The sequence below is a fragment of the Dasypus novemcinctus genome, chromosome 18 (genome assembly GCF_030445035.2).
Source record: "Dasypus novemcinctus isolate mDasNov1 chromosome 18, mDasNov1.1.hap2, whole genome shotgun sequence".
Classification (NCBI taxonomy): domain Eukaryota; kingdom Metazoa; phylum Chordata; class Mammalia; order Cingulata; family Dasypodidae; genus Dasypus; species Dasypus novemcinctus.
Window position 1 is genome coordinate 80,619,652 of NC_080690.1, and position 17,237 is coordinate 80,636,888.

General features: G+C 61.8%; 1 protein-coding gene across 4 annotated transcripts; it reads left to right on the plus strand.

Moving 5' to 3' along the window:
• Positions 1-228: 228 nt before the first annotated feature.
• EPN1 (epsin 1) lies at positions 229-13,785 on the plus strand. 4 transcript variants are annotated; one of them, XM_058280863.2, is made up of 11 exons: positions 229-481; positions 3,394-3,713; positions 7,102-7,351; positions 9,046-9,170; positions 9,369-9,443; positions 9,957-10,040; positions 10,529-10,832; positions 11,283-11,393; positions 11,475-11,558; positions 12,684-12,935; positions 13,189-13,785. In XM_058280863.2, exons 2-11 carry the CDS (start codon positions 3,486-3,488, stop codon positions 13,392-13,394), a joined length of 1,719 nt encoding a protein of 572 aa, XP_058136846.1. In that variant the 5' UTR covers positions 229-481; positions 3,394-3,485; the 3' UTR covers positions 13,395-13,785. The 4 variants fall into 4 exon arrangements, with proteins under 4 accessions (XP_058136846.1, XP_058136847.1, XP_058136848.1 ...); XM_058280862.2 differs by having other exon boundaries at positions 351-481; positions 11,472-11,558; positions 13,189-13,535; XM_058280864.2 differs by lacking the exon at positions 9,369-9,443 and having other exon boundaries at positions 235-481; positions 11,472-11,558.
• The last annotated feature ends 3,452 nt before the right edge of the window (positions 13,786-17,237 follow it).

Consider the following 17,237-nt stretch of genomic DNA (forward strand, 5'->3'; position numbering starts at 1 on the left):
GGCATGCGGCCGTCCTGGCCAGTAGAAAGGGTCATTTCTAGCGGTACCGTGGGCTGGCGGGGCGAGGCCCTAGTGGCCGAGGGGCGGAGCGGGCTGAAGTAAGATAAGCCGCACCTGGTGGCGGGGGCGTGGGAGTCCGGCGCGGCGGAAGTGACGCTATCCAGCCGGGCCTGGCGCAGAAAGCACAGCCTGCGCATGCTCGCGCACGTGTGGGCGGGGCGTGCAGTTACTTCCGCTTCCGGCCCGTCTCCTTCGGGGGCTTCCCGTCGGTTCGGCGGCTCCCCTCCCCCGCCCGGCTCTCCGCGGCCCTTCCCGGGCGCCGGGGCGCCGGGGCCGTCGGCGTGCGGCGCTCCGTGCCTCCGTGTGTCCGCGCGTGCGTGCGCCCCTCTGCCGCCCGGCGCGCACCCCGCGACTCCGAGGCTGAGCGGGGGCAGGGGGCTGACCGCCATGACCCCCCGGAGCCCGGCGTGAGGGCGCCGAGGTGAGCGCGGCGGGGGGCGCCGGCGGGGGCGGCCCGGCGCTCGGGGCTGGGCCTTGGCGCGCGCGGGATCCGGCCGGGCCCCGGAGCCCCCGGGTCGGGGAGTTTCTGCCCTCGGCTCCCGACCGCCTCTGGCTGTCTTTGTCTCTGCCCTGGGGGCCTCTTGCCGCCCCTGACCCTCCCGCGGGTGACCGTCTTCCGAGTGGCTTGCCCCGGCGTTGGTGTCTTCTGTGCTTCTCTGGGTGTCTCTGTCCCCGTCTGTCTGATCCAGGCCTCTGCCTGTCTGTGCTATCCCGGTGTCTGATCATCAGCATTTCTTTTGGCGTGCCTCTTTCTCGGTTTCTGTCTCCAGGCCTCCCCTCCAGATTTCTCTGCCTCCAGTAAATCTCTCTCTTCCCCTGCCTTCACATTTCATTTTTGTCCCTGTTCGCCAGCCCGAAAGTCCTTCACCACTACTCTGTTTGGTCTAGAATTTGCCCTTTTACCCTTCCCCCGGGACCCTAGAGTCTGTGGTGTGGTAGTGAAAAGCCACCGGCTCTGCAGTCAAGCCCTAGTGCTTGTGTGATATTTGGGAGGTGACTTCTTTTAGTTTTCTGGTCTCTAAAATGGAGGCATTAATAGTTCCTGTATCATAGGGTCACTGTGTGTAGTGATCAAGGCATGTTTTATAAAGCACCAGCAAAGGGAATAGTACCTAGAAAGTGTGTAGCTACCAGAAGATTTGTTTTCTGTTACTGCTGGTGAATTTTCAATTCTGCCCCTTAAGTGTTTGATACCCATCATTTGAGCGCTCCTTGGTGAGTTTTGCCATATCATTTGTACTGCATTTGAGTTAATATTTTTTTTGAGTCCACTTAAGTTGAAAAATGTCACCTCCTCCAAAGCAGCGTCTATAAAACCCCAGCTTTGATGTGCTTGTTGTGTTTAATTTCTATCACACTTAAATGCACTATTGAGATAACACATCTTCTGATGCCGCCCTTTTGGAAACATTTTTGTCTTTTCTTTGATAACAATAGGAACCAATGTTATTGAGTGCCTACTCTCTGTGGGGCTTGGAGCCAAGCACTTTATGTACCCATCTTATTTAATCAACAAGCCTGCCTACGGTAGGAATTTCTTTCCTTCATTTCCTCGTTGAGCAAAGTGAATCTCAAGGAGGTTGCTCTGTTGGTTGCTGGTGTGGCTAGGATTTGGGCCCAGTTTTCCATATGCTTTCCATCATATCCTTTTCTTGTCTCTTATTTCTCTGTCCAGGTTCCTCAGGCTTTCTTTTTCAGGGCCTCCTTTTCCCCTATCTTTCCTTGTTTCAGCATTTGTATCCTGTTGTGTCTTCGTCTCTTTCATCATGTCTCTGTCCAGCTTTCTCTCGGCCTCTTTCTCGCCTTGTTCCTCTCATTCCCTTTTCTGCCATTCCCTTTGTCTGTCCTTTCATCTCCCAGGCTTAGTGTGTCTGGCTGGCCTATTCTGGGCCCTGGTGGTCTCTCTCCAGCTGTTTGTATCTCTGAGTACCTGGCTCTCTGGCCCGAGTTCACGGCAGGGGTCGGCTGGTCTCTCTTTGCCCCATATTGACCCAGGTCGTGGTAGGGTGCAGGCACTGTGCGCCTGTGCTTGTTGGAGAGGCCGTGGACTGTGCTGGGCAGTGCCTGCTGTGGAAGCAGGCTGCTGGCTGGGGAGGGGCGGCGAGTTGGGTGTCCCTGGGCAAGGGCGTTGACCTCTCTGTGACTCAGTTTCCTTTCCTGTGAGGCGGCTGTGAATCACGGAGCCCTAGCAGGGATTAGTTGAGCTCGTGTGTAGAGCACTTAGAAAGATGCCCGGCACAAGGGAAGCCCCGCATGAGTGCTTGCTCGTCTCACTGCTTGATTCCTGTCTTTGTTCTCTCTCATTGCCCTCGTTTCAGGGCAGGTTGGTTTAATTTAGGTTAATTTAAAAGTTAAACGGGTAAGTTTTGGTGCTGCAGTGTGCTTGGTCTTGAGTCCTGGTGTGTGACTTGCTTGAGCCTCTGTGCGCCCCAGACTGCTCGCCGCTGAAGAGCCCTGTCCTCCCGCGGGCAGCAGTGACCGAGGCGGCGCGGTCTCCCGCTCAGCACTGGGGCCTGTGCTGTTCCTTCCCTCTCTCCTCCGGAGCCTCCAGCCACCCCCACTGGGGCCACTCCCCTGCTCTCCGCCCCTCTTTCTAATCTCTTCCTTGGCCTCCTGCTCCCGGGTGTCCTTGCTCCTGCCTTGGTTTCCTGCTGCCCTTCACCCCCTTCTCCTGAGGGCTTTCCTGCCTCCCGCCTTCCCCCCCTTCCTTCCGCATTTGGGAACGGCTCCTCTGGGCCGGCTTCTGTGTTGGGAAGAGCCGCGTCCAGATGCATGTGGTCTCTGCCCCTGTGGGACTCATGGGTCAGCTCAGTCAGGGACTCAGACGAGTAAACATAAAGTCACGAGGGCAGCAGTCTCCTGGCAGACTCCCAGGCAGTGATGGCGGTGGGGTCTGGGTGGGACCTGGGAGGGGACGCTTGCGAGGCTCCCTCGGGGTGAGCGGGGATTACCCAGGTGAGGAAGCAGGGAGGCGCATGCAGGGCAGGAGGAACTGTCTGGTGGCCCCGGCTGGCGTCCTAGAGCCCTCCCACTTGCCAGGTCCTTCCAGGGCCCCGGCTAGCACGCGGTTCCCATTCTACAGAGGAGAAAGCTGAGGTGCGAAACCCCCGTGGGCGGCAGTCTGCCCCTGCAGGCTCTGTCTCTCCGAGCAGAGGCCCCTAAGCAGGAAGGAGCTGGGCAGTTTTGAGGAACTGAAAATGGAGGGGTTGACTTTAAGGCAGAGCCTCATAGGCTGCAGCTAGAACCTCGTCCTTGATCCCCAGGCAGCGGGGTCGAGGCCGGGCGGCCCCCTCCCCACCCAGCTGTATCTCCAGAGGCCCCCTCTCTCCTCAGATGCGGTGACCCGCCCTGCCTGCCTCTGCCCCTCCTGGAGTTGCCCCGCCTGGCACGCCCCAGGGGGCCTGCCCCGCTCGCTGCCCGCCACCATGTCGACCTCCTCGCTGCGGCGCCAGATGAAGAACATTGTGCACAACTACTCGGAGGCGGAGATCAAGGTCCGCGAGGCCACGAGCAACGACCCCTGGGGCCCGTCCAGCTCCCTCATGTCTGAGATCGCTGACCTCACCTACAACGTCGTCGCCTTCTCGGAGATCATGAGCATGATCTGGAAGCGGCTCAACGACCATGGCAAGAACTGGAGGCACGTCTACAAGGTCAGTGGCCCCCCTGGGGGCCCGGCCTCCGCCCTGCCCCTGGAGTCAGGCCTCAGGCAGTCTCCTCCGTGGGCAGGACTGCCCCGTCCAGGGGCCGCCTGCTTGGCCTGCCCATCGGTGCCTGTGTCACTCGCTGCCCGTGGGCCTGGCCTCCCAGTTGACAAGAGCTGGTGTTCCGTGTTTCTGTAGAAAAGCTCCCTTCTTTCTTCGTTTGAACTTATTCTGGAATAAGTGGAACATTCATAAGATTCATACATTTAGAAGGTTTAAGAGGGAAGTGTCCACCCACCAGTGTCCCCAGCCACCCAGCTCCTTTCTTCAGAGGCACCCCATGTCCCCAGTGTCTGCTCTACCCCTGGGGACAGTCTGTGCGTGGGCGTACAAGCAGATAGTAGTCACGTGCCTCCTTGTGCTCTACTCCCCTTTGCACAGGTGAGGTTGCCCTCTGTACCTTGGTTTTCACACTCGTTCCACTTAAAAAAGCACGTTAGAAGGATGTGTGATCAGGGGAGAGAAGGCTGCCTCTCAAGGCTGCGTGCCAGCCGCCTCCACTTATATGACACGCAGGGAAGGGCGGCGTGGTGGGGACGGGGGACACCACAGGGGTGCAGGCCAGGCTTGGTCCCAGAGTGGCAGCACACGATGCAGCCGTTTGCATCATGATTGTCGCATTGGTTACAGGGCTGTTTGTGTCTGTTAGAACTCAGAATGTACTTGAAAATCAGTGAGTTTTACCATATGCGAAGTATTTCCTCAGGTCTAACTAAAAGGAAAAGGAGACTAATCTTAGACCTTGTTCCCCATCAGTTGTAGAGAATTCACAATTTTTTAAAAACTGCATGGTATTCTACAGTATGAGTTAATTATAATTTAACTTGTTCCCTCTCAATATTTTTGAGTGGTTTGCAGTGTTTCGCCTTATAGTTAAGGTTGCCGTAAATACCTTCGTTAACTTGCCGTTTTCTAGAAGTGAGGTTGTGGAGTGAAAGGGCTTGTGCGTTTGCAGCTTTGATAAAAGTGGTCCAGTTACCCTCCATGGAATTCGTCCAGGCACACCTCGGAGATGCTATGGTTCCGTCCCAGACCTGCGAGGAAGGGGGTTTCGCAGTAAGCAGTCACTGCACACCTCCCCGTCCTCTAGTTAAGCATATGGTAGCAGCATGTCTAAAGAAACAACGTGTATAGCCTAATTAAAACGTGTTGCAGATGGGAGCCGGTGTAGCTCAGTGGTTGAGTGCCTGCTTCCCATGTACAGGGTCCTGGGTTCAGTCCCTGTTACTAGTGGAAAAATGGTCTGGCAGACTCAATGCAGGGTTGCCACAACCCTTCAGTTTGTAGAAAACGCAGTCTCTCTGATGCACAGTACAGCAGGGCAAGCCTGTACTCATTTGCTCATGCACGAGTGTGCCCACATGCACGTCCCAGTCGAAGAAATGCCTTGTGCCAAACAGAACCAGAGAGAACGGGTGCGCACTCTGAGTGGGTTTCCGGTCGGTGACTCCCTCTGGCTGGGCCGGGGGGCGGGGGGGCTGGTGTGTGCCCTCAGGCAGGTCGCTGTACCCCTCTGGGCTGTGGGAGGACCTTGGCGGCAGGCACCAGCAAGGAAGGGCTGAGGCGGGGGCCGGTGTTGCTGGTCAGCACAGTAGGCCCCCGTGGGACAAATGCTGCTCTGCTGCCTATTTGGGAAAATAAGGTTTTCTTGGAGCACAGCCACGCCCACCCGTTACCTTCTGTCAGTGGCTGCTTTCTCCCTGTGGTGGCGGAGTCGGGCCATGAGTGGGGACGGATGGTCTCAGAGTAGGAAGCGTTTACTGCCTGGGCCGTTGCTGGGCGAGTTTGCCGACCCTGTTTTAAATGGCGCTCTTTTATCCTGCGTGCCAGGGCACCCTGAAAAAGCTGCTTTAAAAGCTGCCTTGACCGCAGACATCGGCTTCGCAGCTGCACGCCTGCTCTTTAGTTCTTGATCTTCTATCAAGGCTAAATGCTGCACAAATCTCAAGCATGCAGTGTGATCAGTTTCTCCTGTGTGTCCCCTTGTCACTGTCCAAGTGTCACACGAGGGGCTCGTGCGGCTCGTGGTCTCGGTGGTGTCTGCGCTGGCCTGTATTGTCGCAGTAGTGGAGGCTCGCTGTTTTCTTTTTTAAGGCCCTGCGTGTGATCTTCCCAGTGCAGGAATTTGCTGCCTTTTCCTTCAGCAGTCTTCTGCTGAGGACGTGTGGGCATTTCCAGTCCACTATCTTGACTGCGGTTCCAAAGTCCAGAAAGCTCTGGAAACCTGGAGGTTTTCCTGATTCTTTTGGCGGCACAATCCTGCAGTGCGGTTACTTGGGTGGTCTCTGATGGTCCCACTCGGCCCCGCTGGGCGCTGCAGGACGTGCTAGTGGTGGGCTTGAGCTCTGGAGCACACCTGGCCTGACATTGCGTGTCCCCAACCTTGGGCCTAAGAAGGTGGAGAAACGTGTGCTGCTCTCCTTTCTCCTCTAATCTGAAACCGCTTGGAGGGCGAGTTAAGGACTGGTGTCCATTTACCAATGTAGATAACCAAGAGCCTGGGCTGCTGCTGACCCCACGGCAGACTCTGCTCTGGAGCTGGGCGCCTGGGTGGGGTTCTGGGGCTCCATGAACCCCAGATCACCTGCAGACTGCTTCGCGCACCCAAGCTACGGCCCCTCTTCTTGTTCTGTGCTCCAGGGCCGAGCCACAGAGACCCTCTTGCCAGGAGGGGCTGTGGGGGCCATGTGGTTTTGTTCAACAGTGGAGAAACAAAGATACATTTCAGATTTACAGAATGACATAAAAGCCATCAGTGTACCTGGTTACCCACGAGGGGGATTTAAGAAATGCCCTTTTTTCTCTGTTACTTTAGAATTTCATTCAAAAGAAACGGGGCAGGCTTCTGTGTCACTGAGTATCACAGGAGTGGCCATAGCTGCCATTTCCCCAATTTTCAAATGCACAGACCACACAAGTCACCCTTTAAAGTGTTCGATTCAGTGGTTTTCAGCAAGTATCGGTGCTGGATCTAGAACATGTTCACGTCCCCCAAAGCAAAGCCTATGCTCAGTCCTCGCCCCATCTCTGCAGCCACTTCCTGTCCCTGGATTTGCTGTCTGGACATTTCTTAGAAGTGGAGTCCCATGGTACATGTCTTTCTATGCCTGGAGTGTTCACTGAGCAGCATGTTTTCTAGTCATTTGTGTTGCGGCGTCTGTCAGAACTGCCTTCCTTTTTACGGCTAATGTCCTGTTGTCGGGAGGGGCCGCACTTTATTCCTCCACTCACTGCCAGTGGACACGCGGGCTGGCGCGCCTCGCCCCTGCCCAGGCGCCTGCGCGGCTGGGGGCCCCGGGAGGGCCCGGGGGCTGAGCGCTGCCCGCCGTCCCCGCAGGCCATGACGCTGATGGAGTACCTGATCAAGACCGGCTCGGAGCGCGTGTCGCAGCAGTGCAAGGAGAACATGTACGCCGTGCAGACGCTCAAGGACTTCCAGTACGTGGACCGCGACGGCAAGGACCAGGGTGTGAATGTGCGGGAGAAGGCCAAGCAGCTGGTGGCCCTGCTGCGCGACGAGGACCGCCTCCGGGAGGAGCGCGCCCACGCCCTCAAGACCAAGGAGAAGCTGGCGCAGACCGCCACCGGTGAGCCCGCTGCGCCCCTGGCGTCCCGCCTTAGGCCGGTCCTCCTGCCTCCCGCTCTGTGCCCTCGCGCTCCCCGGCGCCCCCTGCCCCTCCTCCCCAGCCGGACCCCGGCTTGGGCGCTTGGCTCCGCTTGCGCCGCCTCGGGCGCCTGAGCGAGCAGAGGCCCTGCTTCGGGCGCCAGCAGCCGGGTGCCCTGAGAACGAGACGGGGCTGCGGCAGAGAGATGGGGTTGTGGCAGAGAGGGGCGCCGAGGCGAGGGCTCCGCAGCGCGCGTGCGCGGTGACCAGGGTGCGTCGGTGCCTGAGGGGCTGTTCTCCCCCCATCCGCAGGAGGAGGAAGCCGTACCTGCGTACCCGCGTGGGGGTCAGTGGTGGGAGGCCCCTGGGCGGCCTGGTGCTTCCGAGCAGGGCAGGAGGGAACGTGGAGAGGGAGGGGGGACAGGCAGCGCAGCCAGCCGAGGGTGTGGCCTGTGGGAGCTGGGCTGCGGTGTGAGATGCGTTTTCTGCAGGGGGTCTTGGCGAGAAACGGAAGAAGGCGCCATTGGCTCCCAGGCTGTCGAGGTCTGCAGCAGCGAGGCCCTGGCCGGCTGGTGCTGTGGGAGGGCGGCAGGGCAGAGCAGGGGCAGGCGAGGCCAGCGAGAGGCTCCGCCCAGGTCCGGGGGACCTTGCTCCCCGGCTGCCCCAGGCTGCTGGGCAGTGGGGCTGCCCTGTCGCTGCGCTGTCCAGGGTCTGCGCAGCAGTGTCGGGGAGGCAGGTGGGCCTGGGCTGCAGGAGGGGCGTCGTCGGCCCAGGCTGCCGCAGGAGGCGAGGGTGGGGGGCTGCGGCTGGTAGCCCAGGCCCAGAGCCCTGGGGGAGTTGAGAGAAGCCTGGCAGGAGCGCTGTGGGGAGGGGCCTCCGGGGGGGCGCTCTCAGCCAACCCAGGCCTTGCCCAGGAGAGGAGCCGAGAAGTGGGGTGGCGGCCTCGGGGAGGCGCTGTGACAGCTGGGCGTCCGCTCCCCGCCCCGGCCGGACAGCAGGTGTTTCCGCCTGGGGCCTGCCTTAGCCAGAGACGCTGCGTGGATGCCTCGCTGTTGCCCCGCAAGCTTTGCTTGCGGGCGGGATCTGAGGTGTTCTTTGGATTTCCTAGCCGTCTCTGCCTCTGTCCTCAGGGCTTGCCGGGAGGGACGTGGGCAAGGCAGGGGCTGTGGCAACGGCGTGGGTCCGGCACGCCCTGGCCTGACAGGCCAGGCTGGCGCCTTCAGGGGCCTCATGGGGGCACAGCTGGCTCCTCATCTGTCCACCCGTCCATCTGTCATTCCAGACAGTCCTGTGTGCCTTGTCCTCAGCCGCTCTGCTGCTTGTCTCATCCTTTCCCCCTTGGCGGCTCCCCAAACCGGCAGTGGTCCAGGCGGCTTGCTGGGGAGCGCTGGGGGCCGGGCACTGCTGGGCCGCGCTTCTCGGAGTGGGAGGGGGAGAGGGCTCCCGGCGGCTCCTGGCTTTCAGGTGGTGGTGGGGGATTAACTCCTCTACCTGCGGGAACAGGCGGTGCGAGGTCTGCCGCAGCCCCTTCAGGTGGGGGTTCCGTGGGGCGCCCGCCCGCCATCGAGTCCACCGTCGAGCGCGGAGCCCCTGCTGGCTGTGAAGCCGCTTGTCTGATGCCTTGCTGCGGGCATCGCCGGAGACCCCCCACTCTTACCCACTTCTCTCCCGCCCCAGCCTCCTCCGCAGCCGTGGGCCCAGGGCCCCCACCCGAGGCGGAGCAGGCGTGGCCGCAGAGCAGCGGGGAGGAGGAGCTGCAGCTGCAGCTGGCCCTGGCCATGAGCAAGGAGGAGGCCGACCAGGTGCGGGCCGCGGCGTGCCGCCTCGCCATCCCATCGCCACCCTCGCCTCCCACCCTCAGGCCGCCCTCCGCTGTTCTCCCCCGCCCCAGGCTGCACCTGCCTCGACCACGGGTCTCTCTGTCTCCCGACTCTGCGCTCCGCCCGGCGTCTCCCGCTCTCCCGCCTCCCCAGCCCTCCCTCACACTCTCTCTCCCCCAGCCCCCGTCCTGCGGCCCCGAGGACGACGTCCAGCTTCAGCTGGCCCTTAGTTTGAGCCGTGAGGAGCATGATAAGGTCAGCCACCTCCCTGCCCCAGGCCCCGCTCAGGCTCCTGCCTCCTCGTGCCTGATGCTCCCGGGTCTAACGTAGGACCTGGAGCAGATGTGAGAGCTCTCTGGGCGGCAGGCCCTGCCCCCTGCCCCCTGCCCCGGCAGCCCCCAGGCCTCACTGCCTCCAGCCCAGGCCAGGGAACCCCACCCCAGGCGGCGTCCCCAGCCGAGCCAGGACGAGAAGGGCAGCGCCATCTCCCCTCCCCGTCCGGCTCCGGCACACACTTGGGTCTCCGGCGCGGAGCCCCCAGTACGGCCCCCGTGTCTTCACTCCGTCCCCCTGGCCTCCCACCCAGCCCTTGACCCAGGCGCCCCACCCCCCATTCCGTATGTTGTCCACATCCCATTTTGATTTTTCACTCACCTTTGTCCGGATGGGAGAGGGTTCTTGGGTCCTTCCAGTCTAGGGGGCAGCTTGGGGAACCCAGGCCCCACCTGCCCCCTCTCCCTCCCCTCAACCACCCGCTCAACCCCACAGGAGGAGCGCATTCGCCGAGGCGATGACCTGAGGCTGCAGATGGCAATTGAAGAGAGCAAGAGGGAGACGGGGGGCAAGGAAGAGGTGAGGGGGGCAAGGAGAGGCAGGGGGGAGGGGCGGTGGGGCCGTGGTGCGTCCACTCGCCTCCTGCCTGCTGCTGGTCCCTGTGGTCTGCTCGGCCCCTCGCCTGGCTCTGGCCAGGCCCTGGGCCGGAGCTGGAGGGGCCGACTAGAAGGCAGGTGCAGCCCTGGGCTCTGCCCTGGGTGCTGCCCCTGTCCCGGGCGCTGCCCTGCCCTGCCCCGGGTGCTGCCACTGCCCCGGGCGCTGCCCTGCCCTGCCCCGGGTGCTGCCACTGCCCTGGGCGCCACCCTGCCCTGGGTGCTACCCCTGCCCCGGGTGCTACCCCTGCCCCGGGTGCTACCCCTGCCCGGGTGTCGCCCTGCCCCGGGCGCTACCCCTGCCCCGGGTGGTACCCCTGCCCTGGGCACTGCCCCTGCCCCCGGTGCTGCCTGCCCTGGGCTCCGCCGCGGCGCCTGTCCCTCGGCCTTCCTCACGCTCTCTTCTCCCTGCAGTCGTCTCTCATGGACCTTGCTGACGTCTTCACGGCCCCTGCCCCTCCGCCGGCCTCAGACCCCTGGGGGGGCCCAGCCCCCATGGCTGCCGCCATCCCCACGGCAGCCCCTGCCTCGGACCCTTGGGGGGGGCCCCCCGTCCCTCCTGCTGCTGACCCCTGGGGGGGTCCAGCCCCCACTCCGGCCTCTGGGGACCCCTGGAGGGCTGCCACCCCAGTCGGGCCCTCGGCTGATCCTTGGGGCGGGACACCTGCACCTGCGGCTGGAGAAGGGCCTGCGCCGGACCCGTGGGGCGGCACTGACGGTGAGTGCTGAGGAGCTGCGCGTGCCCTCGGGGCAACGGGGAGCACTCCGCGAGGGGGAGCTGGGGCGGGGTGGGCTGGAGCCTGCGGGGTGTGCAGGGAGCTGGGTGCAGCCGTGAGGGCAGGTGGCGGGCGCAGAGGGGCCGCTGGGGTGGGAGGCGCTGGCCCTGCCCGGGTCCTGGGCTCCGGCGAGGTGCGGCCTGTAGGCCGCGGAGGCTTGGAGAGGAGCTGGTGGAGGCTCCTCCGAGAGGCCGAGGCCTGGGGTGGCAGGGGCAGGAGGGGGAGCTGTGTGCCTCCAGCACCAGAGGAACACACCGGTGCCCACAGGGTGGCCACAGGTAAGCAGAGGCGCGAAGCCCCCGCACCCCGTGCCCACGGTGGTGGCCCGGGTGGGGGAGCCTGGGAGGATGAGGCGCGGGCTGCCAGCCCCTGACGCGCCCTGTCTCGCGCAGGAGGGGGGTCCCTCGGCAGGCCGCCGGCCTCTGATCCCTGGGCACCAGCCCCGGCGTTCTCGGACCCCTGGGGGGGCTCTCCTGCCAAGGCCAGCACCAACGGCACCGCAGGTACTGGGGCGGGCGGGCGGGCAGGGCCTGGCCGGGCCACCTGGGAGGGCCGCTCAGGGGAGCCTTCCACTGTCCCAGCAGCCGGGGGGTTCGACCCAGAGCCCGACGAGTTTTCCGACTTCGACCGGCTCCGGACAGCACTGCCGACCTCGGGAAGCAGCACAGGTGAGCAGCTGCCCTCCCCTGGGGCCACGGCCGCAGGCCTGCCCCTTCACTGCCTCGTCCAAGTCTCTTTCCAGGCAGGGGTGGGAGCTGGTGCTGTGGGTTCAGGGCTAAGTGGAGAGAATGCCGTCTCTGGCCAGAGACCCTCACTGTCTTAAAAATTAACTTTGTTTTGAAATGACTTTAGAGTTAAAGACAGAAAATAGCACAGTGTTCGCCCTGTGACGCTTGCCCAAACCCTCTTGCCCCTCAGAGGCCCTCAGTGCTTCCGCGCGTGTTTCTAGAACAGGGCAGCCTCTGCCTTGTGCTTGAGCTTCGCCTGAGCCTCTCAGCCTGCACCGCTGGCTCTGTCGCCCCTCGAGGGGCGAGTGCGAGGTTCAGCCGGTGGCCTGTCCAGGGGCCCTCCACCTGGGTGGGTCTGGGGTCTTGTGTTTTTGGGCAGGGAACATCTTATCAGGAGGCACGCACCACTTGTCTTTTATGGGACTTTATTTTTGAGCACGTTTTTAATAATAAAATGTATCTTTTGAGCTGTTTCAGGTTTACAGAAAAATTGCAGAGAAAGTTCTGAGTAGCTCCCCCAGGCTCCTCTCTCCTTGGCACTTACTCTAGTATATCAAGTTTGTCACACTTGACAAGCCTCGGATGACACGTTTCTAGTAACTAAAGTCTTTCACCACATTGGGCTTCACTCCTTGTGTGTGCACATTTTAATTAGGCGGACCTACCGAAGCACAAATTACAGTTCAGTTGATTAAGTCTCATGCAGGGAGAAAAGAAATTATGGCACCATAAACATCCCCTACCTGTTTAGATTACTATCCAATCTAGTTTTCATTTTTTCAGGCTTTTTTTCCACACAGATTTGTGTTTTTTTCAGCATTAGATAGAATTCTTAAATTTCCTTAAAAAAAAAAAAAAGCTCCAGCCGAGGAACCTCTGGCCTTGGGGATGGCCCAGGGCCGGGCGCCGGTGGGCTCCGCCCCCCTGTGCCTTGCGCGGGGGTGCCCTCGCGGGGCCCCGCCCGGGCTCTGCGTCCTGGGCCGCAGGGGCCTGAGCTGTCCCTGGCTTCCCCTGCTCCTGCGATGGGCGCCCCACTGCCCCCCAGTACCCTCCCCGCCCTTCCAGGGGAGCTGGAGCTGCTCGCTGGAGAGGTGCCTGCCCGCAGCCCTGGGGCATTTGACATGAGTGGGGTCGGCGGGTCCCTAGCCGAGGCTGTCGGGAGCCCCCCGCCTGCCGCCACCCCCACACCCCCCACTCGGAAGACGCCGGAGTCCTTCCTGGGGCCCAACGCAGCCCTCGTCGACCTGGACTCGCTGGTGAGCCGGCCGGGCCCCCCGGCGCCGGCGGCCAAGGCCTCCAACCCCTTCCTGCCGAGCGGTGAGCGCCCTCACCTGCCCCCTCCGCTTCCCTCCGCCTTCAGCCCCCTCCCTAACTGCCCCCCGCCCCTGCGTCGTTGTGCCCCTCCGGGTCCCTGCAGACCCTTCTCTGCGCACAGTAGAGTGTGAGCTCCCCGGGGGCAACGCGGGTGTAGGGAGCACCCACAGCGCACCCCCGGGGCCCGGGCGCGGGCGGGGGCGGGTGCCGGCGCCACTGACGGGGCTGTGTGTCTGTCTGCCTCTCCTCCCTGCAGGCGCCCCCGCAGGCCCTTCCGTCACCAACCCGTTCCAGCCCGCGCCCCCGGCGACGCTCACGCTGAACCAGCTGCGTCTCAGCCCCGGGCCCCCGGGCCCGGGCGCGCCGCCGCCCTACACCTCTCCTCTGGGAGGGGGCCCTGGCCTGCCCCCCATGATGCCCCCCGGCCCTCCGGCCCCCAACACTAACCCCTTCCTCCTGTAATGGGGGCGGGGCGGGGGCGGGGCCCAGCTGCCCGCCCCCTCCCTGGAGCTCAGTGTTGTGAGTGCATGTGAATCGGGGACCTCCCCTCCCAGCCCGCGGGCCGCTCACACTACGCCCTCTTCCCGCCTCCCCACCGCAGCTCCGCAGTGAAACTGGACATGGGGGATGGGGGGTGCTGGCGAGAGGAGCACCCCTTTCCCGTGGCATTAGAAGGGGGAGGGACAGCTGGGGGTCCCCCACCCCCACCTCCTTCCCTCCGAACTCCTGGCCCCCTCGAATCAGTGTTGAGCCTCGTCTTTCCCCTCCTGCACCCCTTGGTGGATCCTTGGTGATGATTTTGGCAACTTTGGGAATAAAGGACAATTCTCGCGGGCATGGCTCGCCCGGACTCCCCCGTGGCTCGTGTGTCTCCAGGAGCCCCCGCCGGCCCCCAGGGCGCTGCTCCTCGTTTGCTTCCTGGGCCCGAGGTCAGGCAGGCTGTGTGGGCGGCGGTGGCAGCCCTGGTCGCCTGGCGCTCGGGGGCAGCACAGGCCTCGCTGAGGTGCGCGGGCCACTCGGGTCGGGCGAGGCGTGGGTGGCCTTGCCTGGGGTGGCAGCTAGCCGCCAGTCTCCGCCACGGCCTGTAGGGGCCGCTCGAGGCAGCCTCCCCGGCTGAGCCGCGCTGGCGCCGCGCGTCCCTGGTTTGCCGCTCTCGGGGGCGCATACGACCAGTGTGATCCAGGGATCCCCCTCAGCCCGCCACCGAGGTGCGGGCGCTCGAAGCGAGGTGGCCGGGGACGGGCTCTGGGCCCTGCAGCCGGGGGCTCGCCCGCGCTGCCCCCTGCGGGGTCCTTGCTCCAGCCTCAGCGGCTCAGCGCGCCGGGGCGCGGCCGGCCACAGGTGCGCTCGTGGTGCCGGCGGTCACCGGCCCCCGTGACCCCCACGACGGCCCCGGGCCGGTGGTCGCCCCCAGGCGCCCCCACCGCTGGTGATCAGTGGCTTCGCACACCCGGGGGGTGTGGTTCCCAGACTGTGACACAGCTGCGGGGCGCCCTGCGCCGGGAGCCGGCCCTGCTGCCCGCGGGCCCGGCGGCGTCGGCGGGCGGCAGGGGAGCCGGGAGGGTGCCCGCAGGCGCGCCCGCGCGGGGGACGAGGTGCTGGGGCGCGGCTGCACGTGGAGGCGGGCATGGTCCGCCGCCCCCCCCACCCCCCCGTGGCTCGCGGGCTGCACCAGGAGCGCGCCGCCGCACCACCCAGGCGCCTTCCTGTCTCTGATTCCTCACGGTAGAAAGACCGCGTGTCTCCTGCCACCCCTCTCCAGAGTGGGCAGCCTCGGCCGCCCCCTCGGAGCTGACCTGTGAGCGCCGGGAAGGGCCCGGCCCTGACGTCAGGCTGGCTGGTCACGGCCCCGCCCCCGTAGGAACGTTAAGGAGTCAGTGATGACTGTGTCCTCACCCCCCCTCGGAGTCCGTCATTTCCCTTCACTGAGGAGCAGCAACCGTGCCCGGGGGGCGGAGTGCCTGTCCCACTGGGGCGTCTGGGTGGGGGCGAGGGTTGTGGGGTCTTCTTACCAGGGTGGCCTAGTCCACGGCAGCTGAAGGGGGCTCAAAAGCCTTTTCCACTGCAGTTGGTGGGGTTCATTCAGTTTGGGGTTTAGGGAGCTGGGCCATGAGGGAAGGAGAGGGGCCCTTCTCAGGCTTGGGGGGCTGCTGAGGGCACCGGAGGTCCAGGGCCTGGGCCGGGTTGGAGAGCCGGTTCCGGGCGACTCAGGCTACTGCTGGGGACTCACGCGGACCTGGACGCACGTTCCCAGCCGTGGACCTCCCTCTTCCGGGACACGCTCGTCCAGACTCGCCTCTCCTCTCATCCACGCTCTCTCACGCAGACCTCCTCTCTCAGACCGCTGCTCTGGAAGTTCCCGGCAGCACACACCTGTAGACATGTATTCTCACCTAGGCGTGCACACTGGAGTTGACTCCCTCTCTGCTTGTGCTCAGCCTTACCCTTTCCCTCCCGGTTTTCCTGGCCTAGTCCTTCCCCATTTCAGGCGCCTTCCCCTTGCTGAAGTGCGTTCAGCCCGCGCACACATCGCGTAGGGCCCTGACTCAGGCCTGGACAACCTGCAGGCCTGCGGGCCAGCGGTCTGACTCTGTAACTAAGGTTTTCTTGTTTATGGCTCTTGAGCGCTACAAAGGCACCTGGGAATGGAGACCATGTGGTTCACAAGCCAAAAACATTTCCTCTCTGGCTCCTTAAGAGGTTTCTGCACCCTGCCCTTCCTGTGCTGGCAGGACTGCTGGTGCCTGCCCCCAGGCCATCTAACGGCCACTGTGACCCCACTCCCTATGACAACTGCATACTCCCCGTGTTCCCGAAGGGCTCCCTGCCGAGGAACTGCTCTGCTGTCCTTCCCTGATGACCAGCTCTGTTTTCATTTTAACTTTGTCTTTCACCATGTTATTTAATTCTCTTGTATTTATTTTAGTTTACATATTTACAATTCCAAAAGCAGTATTTAACGATTGTTCCTTAAATACAATTTTAAAGAATATTTTATTGTGGTAACACATATACAACTAAACATTTCCCATCTTAAGCACTGAGTGTTCAATTAGTGTTCTTAATTGCATTTGCACAAGGTGCTAACACACCAGCACACACTAACAAACCTCTTCTATCGCCCCAAACGGAAACCCCACCCTTTAGGCAAAAACTCCTCGAACGCTTAGAGTATTTGCTTATTCTGGGTATTTCATGTACATGAAATCCCACAGTATTTGTCCTCTGGTACCTGGCTTAGTTCACTCCCCTTGATGTCTTCAGCGTTTGCCATGTCATTGCACAGAGCACGACTTCGTTACCTTCTGCAGCTGAATACGACTGTGTTGGATGCATACGTTGCGTCTTGTTGACCTGTTCCTCTGTGGGTGGACACTGGGGCTGCTGCTTTTGGCTCTTGTGAGTAAAGCTGCAGTGGGCACTGGAGTACAAAATACACGCTCGAGCCCCTGCTTTCAGTTCTGGAGGTAAACCTCAGAGTGGCCTGCTGGGTGCTGTGGTAGCCTTATATTCTGCTTTCAGAGGAGCTGTGGAGCTGTTTTCCATGGCAGCTGCCACACTTTTCATTCTCAACAACAATGTATGAGGCCTCCAAGGTCTCGTCCTCGCTGGCATGTTTAAAAAATTACTAACCGACCTTGTGGGCGTGAAGCGGACTATTACTGTGGTTTTGATTTGCATTTCCTTAGTCAATAAATAGGAACATCTTTTCACTTACTTCATAGGCATTTGTGTGTGTTCCTTACACTCAAGTTTTAACGGACATTTTCAGACACACAAAACTGTGGACAACAGTATGGTTCGTAATTGGCCTCTGCTCGATCCCCGAAGGCCTCGCCTCGCCGAAGCCATCATCAAGCGCAGGGCCAAGTGCACCTGTCTATAGCTCCTCATAGTCTCCCCTTTTTTTCATTAAATGAAAATTTCAATTTTAAACAGCCTTTAATCAGCGGTATTCAGGTACAATTTACATATGCTAAAATTCACTCTTTGGTGTACAGTTTTGACAAACACTGCTGTGTAACCACCGACATAATCAACGTATAGAATTGTTCCATTTCCTTCCCAAATTGCCCTGTGCCGTTTTGGGGTCAAACTCTCCCCTCTCACCGAACCTCTGGCTATCACTGATGTATTTTCTGTCCCCAGAGTTTTTCCTCTTCCAGAAAACATCACTCAAACTGACATCTATTTGGTCACTGTGATGGTTAGGCTATTTTGTCAACTCGGCCAGGTAACTGTGCCCAGTTGTTTGATCAAGCAAGCACTGGGCTAACTGTAATGCGAGGACATTTATGGACTTTA